Source organism: Pinus tabuliformis, chromosome Q, assembly GCF_031772625.1.
Source record: "Pinus tabuliformis cultivar Carrire ecotype Pingquan chromosome Q, CPIR1, whole genome shotgun sequence".
Taxonomy (NCBI): Eukaryota; Viridiplantae; Streptophyta; class Pinopsida; order Pinales; family Pinaceae; genus Pinus; species Pinus tabuliformis.
This window is the reverse complement of record NC_142296.1, coordinates 1,379,568,129-1,379,575,838: the sequence shown is the minus strand read 5'-3', so window position 1 is coordinate 1,379,575,838 and position 7,710 is coordinate 1,379,568,129. Positions and strand designations below refer to the sequence as shown.

At 40.2% G+C, this 7,710-nt stretch overlaps 1 protein-coding gene across 1 annotated transcript; it reads right to left on the bottom strand.

The window, feature by feature from the left end:
• Positions 1 to 6,613: 6,613 nt before the first annotated feature.
• Positions 6,614 to 7,476, bottom strand: LOC149225080 (putative receptor-like protein kinase At5g20050). The gene is made up of 2 exons (XM_089383633.1): positions 6,875 to 7,476; positions 6,614 to 6,774 (listed from the first exon to the last, which is right to left on the bottom strand). Exons 1-2 carry the CDS (start codon positions 7,185 to 7,187, stop codon positions 6,758 to 6,760), a joined length of 330 nt encoding a protein of 109 aa, XP_089239759.1. The 5' UTR covers positions 7,188 to 7,476; the 3' UTR covers positions 6,614 to 6,757.
• Positions 7,477 to 7,710: the final 234 nt, after the last annotated feature.

Below are 7,710 nucleotides of genomic sequence, written 5' to 3'. Positions count from 1 at the left end.
TAGAGGATAAGTAGGGGCAGCCCCCAAAGAAGGGGACTCTTTGCTGCAACAAGTAGTAACCATCTTTGAGTAACCTAATGATAGACATCGCCGAAGAAAGAGTTTCGTTTGCGGCAGCAAATGAAACCATTCTTTGGGCAACCAGAAAGAGGCAAGCCTCACCCTTTAAAACAAATGTTTTATCGGATAAGTAGGGGCAGCCTTGAAATTGTACTTTATACCTGGGGGCATGCAAACCTTTTGGAGTGCAAGCAAAGAGCGGTTATTTATCTACTTTTTGGATTAGTCGTTTCCGAACTTGCATAAAGAAAGGATGTGGGGCAAAGGTCAAAAATTGCCAAAGAGCATAGCTTATGTGAGGTGCAAGCTCTATAAAAATTAGAATCTTGCAGGAAGACATTTCTTATCTTATGACTAGTATATCGAGCAGTTTTAGCATAAAGTTCATGCTCGTTAAAAAATAAACGCAAGATCCGAGCAGTTTTAACGCGGTCTTCATGCTCGTTAAAAAATAAATATAAGCAGTGAGCAATGTTTCCTCCAGAGTTTAAGCTCATTTTTAAATAAAAAATGAACCTATTCCGGTAAATAACCATTGTGATCGTAAATTTATTAGCCATAAAAGCCTTGGTCGTGTTTGCACTCGCCACCTCCATTTCATTTGGCCTATCGTTCACCTCCATATGATTGTTTACCCATTTTGAGGAACAGCCGCGAAGAGTGATTTCACTTAGCCATCCTTGTGACACTGCCGTGATTGGAAAATTCCAACTTGTACCTGGAATCTGCTGCTATCCCTGTTTATCACTTGTTCATCAAAAGACGAGTCTTCTTTGAGCTCTTTTCATCTGACTCGTAAAATATGAAAAGTTTGCCGAGTTTTGGCCTTCCAGCTCGTTAAAAGGACCGGAAGAGCTATCCCTCTAGATTTTAATCTTTTTGGACCTGAGGGATTATTGCACAAAAAGGTCGAGCGCTTGTTTTATTTGGCTCGTTAAAATTATCGAAAATTCATCCCTTCTGTATTGTTTTATACTTTTTTCGGACTTAAGGGATTAGATGACGAAAAAGGAATTTTGGAGTTAACTTTCTGTACCTTTTCAGACTCTCTAAAAATGAAAAGGACCGAGTTTTCCTTGTCGTTAGACTCGTTAAAATGATTAAATAGCGACAAACTTGTCTTTAGACGAGAACGAGTTTCCCTATCGCTAGGCTCGTTAAAACATAGCGATGGGCTTGCCCGAAGGGCAGGTTATAGAACAAGCATATGTTATCCTCCTCAAGCTTGACAAAAATAAAGAGGTACTGGTCAGAAATGACTGGGGAAAAATTGGGAGAATCTTGAAGCTTTGATGGTAGCAAGTCACTCTTGAACATGACACTTTGTCCTCCGTACCACATCGGGTTGGGTTGTTTCATTCACCGGTCTCATCACCATGGTCCTCGCCAAACCATCCGTATTTGGGGTAATGCTACCGATCCATCACAATAGTGTCGTTATATGTTCAAGAGATGTGTTCAGAAAGAGTCAACCGTGTCCCATCCACTGCCATACATTATCCTTCATCCACCCATGATCGCCACCCTGAATCATATCTCACAGTTTGTTTTCACCTCCACTAAAGTCATTAGCTCAGTTCTGTGTCACTGATGTGGGATTCATTAAGGCCCTCCTTTGACAGATCGCTTCTTGTCGACTTCAGCTCATTATCCAAGAAGTTGATCTAGGAACACCCCCCCCAGTACTTTGAAGCTTGCATGCCTCAATGGCAAGTTTCTCACTTCCGGCGATAGGTATACATCAATGACCTTCGACCAGAAGATTTTGCGTGGTGTTCGACGCCAAGTCCTTTATTCACACCACGTGAATTGTACTGTAGTACCTTGAGGGTCATTTTCATTATTGGTGATTCCTCTCGCGCTTGTTAATGGTTTACATTATTGACCGGTAATCAAGCGATGTCTTTCCATGTTCGACTTCAGCGTAATTCTCACATGGATCGACTTGTACTTAGAGTGAAGATCGAATGAGATTGAAGACCCCGGATCTAGTTTCATCCATCCGGGCTGCGATATATATTCAGGATATAAAGACATTTGATATGTACATCTTTACAGTAGATGATCATCCTACTCAAAGGATGATAATTTCAGCAGAGAATTATCAGTCTATCATCAGACGGTCGTCTGTTATATGTACCAAAATGAATTTATAAAGCTGAGCATGGGAATGCCCGCCTCAGCTAGATCATGAAAGCAGAATGAAAAATAATGTATTGTATTGTATTTTATTGCAGGGCACCTCTCCGCCGATTGAATGAACTTCGGATCCTCCTAATAAAGCATTTCACCCGATAAACGACCTCATACTTTAGGGGGAAACTGTTATAGACATTTTTGTGCCTAACAGCGTGGAGCATGAAATGTCAATAATCTGAGGGATCCAAAGTCCCTAAACATGTTTTTCTTACCCTTAGAGGAACAAGGTCTGCAAACCACAGCACTGAAAATCAGTTCTCCACTCAAAAACACTCAAAAACAGGCTATTTCTGGATCATGTAAGCTGCTCCACCGAGCATCTGCGCTGAATGTCAACTGCTCCTCCTAGTACCTGCGCTGAAGGTAAAAATCAATGAAGGCTACCTGCGCTGGGCGAGATTGGCCAAGTGGCACAGTCATTCTGCAAGGTGTCAACTGCCCAGGAAGCTTCCAAACTAACACTTGGTTCAAGGAATTCGCCCTATGATGAGTAAGAGGGTCTTGATCTCCAAGTGGAAGCAAGATTCTCCAAGTGGACTCAAGAACTGAAGATTAACTAAAGTGGGAGAGGACACTAGTTAGCTTTATGCCAGCCTCAAGCTGACTCATCCTTTCTCCAAATCTCCTATATATAGAGCTCTCTCATGAGGTCTAAGGAGGCTGGAATTTTGTGCAAGTAAGGAAGTGCTGTTGGTTTGTGATTAGAGCTATTGGGTGTTTGCTTGAAGGAGGTGAAGAGGAGATTTCTTTCAGCTGGGAGGTGTTGCTGGATTGGGCCCATTGTGGTTGTAACTCTCTCAGAACTTTACTTCTATTATCAATAAAGTATTTGAGATTCTTCTATGTGCATGTGTCTTTATGATGAATAGATGTTTGTACATTTGATTTATGCTAATCCTATAATCGATTATGGATGTATGCTGCTTGTAGTTTCCTTTTCTTGTGCTTTTACAGGATCTGTGTGTAGCTGGGCCGGTGAAAGGGCAAGGAGCTAGGAGCAAGCGGCAAGGAGTGAAGACTGGATCGACTATTAAGCGCAAGATAACGGTTAGTAGATCATCCTTTTCTTCCCTCTCTCATCTCATAAAGAAGAAACTTTGAATAGCTTTGCATTCAGTTGTTGCTGGAGTACTATCACCTTCAGAGTAGGGATAGAGGCATTCTACATTAGATACTTTTCCCCCCAACAGTGGGGATATCTCATCTCATATTTTTCACTTGCCTCCATGGATTTGGGTAATCCTGTTTGACCTCTCATTTGCTCATTGCCTCGTCACCATGACCTCCGATCCATTGATGTCAAATACTGCCAATTCCACTGTCGTGCCGCCAATATGTTCAAGAGAATTTGATCTCTGCAAAGAAACAACCTCCCTCTGATAGCTTGCACAATCTTGATTCACAACATTATCTCTCTGTCTCGTGTGGATGATGTGGGAAACATTATCGCCCACCTTCGATCAAGGTCACTTCCTATCGACTTCAGCTGATTATCCAGGAAGCTGATCTAGAGACTCCCTTCTGGTGCCTTGGAGCCTGCATGCCTCAATTGCAGGTTCTTCGTGTTCGACGTGAGGTTTTCATCATTGGCCTCCGATCGAATGGTTCTACGGGTGTTCGACATCAGATCACTAATTCGCATGCCGTAGATTGTACCTGTAGTACCTTGAGGGCCATTGTCATTATTGGTGGTGCCTCTCGCGTCTGTTAACAATTTTCAATATTGACTGGTAATCAGACGATGTTCGTGCATGTTCGACTTCAGCTCATATATTCGCATGCTTGAACTTGTACTTTTGTTTGGGTCGAGATGGAGTGCAAGACCCTGGATTGTGTCTGTTGTAATCCAGGCGTGATTCTTGATACATGACTCATTCACTGGATGGCTGCGACCATACCTGAGTCGATTCATTGATCCTAACCAGATGGCTGCGTCCATACTATGGATCTAGATTATTATGTACTCTCTAATGGATGGCTGTGACCATACCACATACATCATGTAGTTGAGCTATCAGTTGTATCTCTCAATGCAGATTCTCGGTGGCAGCTACATGTGTTCTTGTAAAGCATTTCACCCCTCTCTCTCTCTTGGGCCTCATGCTTTAGGGGGCATCTGTTACACAGTAATTTGTCACCATTGGTCACCGTCCCTGTTACCCCTGTTTCCGTACGTTGGAGGATGCATTCCGGGACCTGTGAGCAGTGACATAACATAAAAACACTTGCATTATGTTCCCCTGAGTATGTACTTCATGTTCCCTGAAGACACCTTCTGTAAAATATCCTTGAAAAGTGCCTTTTTTCCATTAGCGCGGGTCCACAATGTCCTACCCGTGCCAATCACTGGGATCCTCAAAAGAGGGTGCGACCATTGGTGCTCTGTCTTAGAACAACACCCGCGCCAACCAAGTTTGGTAATGATTTTTGACAAACGCGTGCCCAGATGTTTTTTCCCCTTTAGATCACGAAGTATTTTGAGGATAAAGTTTATCTGATAGAGGTTGAGAGTCATCATCTATCCTTGACATCTATCCACAGTGGCTTTTCGGAGATAATGCCAACCCACAATAGGTGTCCTGATGCATTGTATCTTCCTCCCTTCTCCATCTATAAAAGTCTGTCCTCATGCATTTGACAAGCTAGTTTTTGGAGTAATGCTAGTTGTGATTATGCTTGTCTTGAGCGATAGTAAGAGTCTTGAAGCATAGGGAGGTTATGCTGCCGGAAGTCTGAGAGAGAGAAGGTCTATGGCAAGACATACATAGCTGCTCGCCCAGCCAGAGGAGTGGTTCAACTTCAGAACCTTGGTTGTATCTTTCTCTGTTGATTATTCATTAATAAACCACTACTGTTATGGTTCCAATCTCATTGTTCATCATGATAATGTTTGATTTATTTCCTTTCTGACTGAAATATAGTTGTATTTTAGTGGATTTTATGCTTGTATTCGCTTCGTTCTTTGCATGTGCAGGTATCCATTCGCGGGGATCGCAAGGATTGTGACCTGCCAGAGAAAGGGAACGGGAGTATCAACTCTTCTTCGACATTAGCGTTGGACTCCAGGTTGGTTCTCGTAATCCACTTTCAGTATGCAACTAGGAACTTGCATAGTAGCGTGAATTGATTGTTGCTAGACCCATTTTAGGCTAGTGGGATCGCCTCTATCCGCAGAGGGGATTTACCTCTCCAACAGCAACATCAAACTCTTCTTTAATATCTCCATATCATTTGAAGAAGCAAACCCAATTTCAAAATCTTGAATAAATCGACTACTACAATCTGTAGGGATTTCAAAATAAGTTGAGGTCCTTGGCCAGTCCTGGTTGAAACATGCAGAAAGATATGTTGAAGAATCCATTTTCAGTAAATGTTAATACATAGCAACATTAAGTGGATATCGTGACTATGACTGAATCTTATACATTACCGTAATAATTTATCCTCCAAGTAGGAGAATACTGAAATTGTAGAGTATGGTTTTAATTTTTTTTTTCATTGTATATTTATTTATTTATTTTCTTTGTCAAGGTTATGATAAGAGGTTCGCTTACACCAGACTATACAAACAAAAGGGTATGCAAACTCAGTGAATGTGCATTGAGATTAAACTGTAAAGAATTTCCATCAAGCCCCACTTATTGCCACAGAAGGATTAAACATTTGGATGCAATGTGCATTGGATTCTTCCATGCAGGTACACATACATGAATTTGAACTAAATGGAATATGCAAAAGCTTTGACAGAAAACATGCCTAAAAGAGCAATATTTTCACAGGCAGCTCCCACAAATTCTGGAGATGCTAAAGAATAACAAAATGAATTGTTATAAAATGAATCCATACAACGTTCACATGAACTCCTTCACTAATGGATGAACTGGTTAAACATGATTAAGACATGTCTAATTCTACTATCTCATTAAAATCTTTACAAAAGCAAACTATTGCTAAAATATTATATTGACATCAAATTGCTTATAGTGCTAAAATAATACAAGTACTTGCGGTTGGAAGAATATAAATATTTTACAATTGAAATCTTTGAAAACTAAAATGTAGAACTTTGATCATTTAATGCCATTTCACTATTCCTTGTTGCAGTGTGTTTAATATTTGCAAGCATAGCAGATATGCTTTCTTTTGATCCATTTGAAGCAACATTCTTTTCCACCAAATCTTTTTTAAAACTCTCCAACAGAGTTGACACATCTCTCATAGTTGGGCGTTCTTTGGGTGAATCTTTTGAGCATAACAAACCAACATGTAAGAGAGAAAGTAGGCATTTATATGCATCATTTTCTCCAATTACAGCATCATCCAAATCCCTCAATATATGAGGGTCAATTACCTCCTCCACTCTATTTGGAAATGCTAAGTTCACCCACTTATGCAAGTTCAAATCTCTTGCAAACATGTCACTAGTTGGTTTTTTTCTGGTAAGTATTTCTAATAATAGAATGCCATAGCTATAAACATCCCCTTGAGTAGAAACTCTCTAACCTATTCCATACTCTGCATTCAAGGAAACATTGATCAAGATTTACTCAACAAATCCATATCAAACTGTTGTGAAGACAATTCAATTAAAAATAATATTCTAAAATATCCATACCTGGGGCAATGTAGCCCATGGATCCTTTTAGAGCAAGTGTTGAAGAAAGTGAATCATGGGAGGTTGCACCAATTAATTTTGCAATCCCAAAATCTGTTACGACACCATGCATGTTTGCATCTAACAACACATTGCTTGGTTTTATATCACAATGCACTAGTTGTACACAAGCATCATGATGAATATATTCCATGCCATGGGCCACATCTATGGCAATGTCTAATCTTGTTTCCAATCCCAACTCACACACATCCTCAGCATTGTTGTCATCTTTATCAGGATACAAATGTTTCTCTAAGCTTCCATTACCCATAAGCTCAAACACTAAACCTTTGAAATCAAGATTGGAACATGAGGTTATAATTCTCACAAGATTTCGATGTCGAACATTTTGCAAGATTTTTCACTCCCTTTGAAAACTCTTCACAACCTGGTCATTTTGCAAACTGAAAACTTTTACAGCGACAAGCATGCCATCACTCAAGATTCCCTTGTATATTGATCCAAAACTACCCTTCCCCAACAAATTGGCTTCAATAAATCCATCAGTTGCTCTGGAAATCTCTTGATATGATATCCTTCGATGCTCTAATTTATGGGAAATAACTTGTGGGAAATCAAACTTTTGTATATGAAAATTTCCACTTGAGCAGAATCTCAAAAGAAAACAACACAGGATAAAACCAATCACACCACAAATTGGCAATAGAACTTTTCTTAGAACATCAAAATGACTTCTTGGTGTTGGAAACGTTGGTAAGGAAAATACTTGTGGCCCACAGAGGCCTGGATTTCCAATTAAGGATATGGTAATGGTTTGATTTGTAGAAAATTAT

What these genes read in the sequence shown, in the direction of transcription:
- LOC149225080 (XM_089383633.1), bottom strand. Translation starts at nt 7,187, where the DNA reads ATGGGTAATGGAAGCTTAGAGAAACATTTGTATCCTGATAAAGATGAC.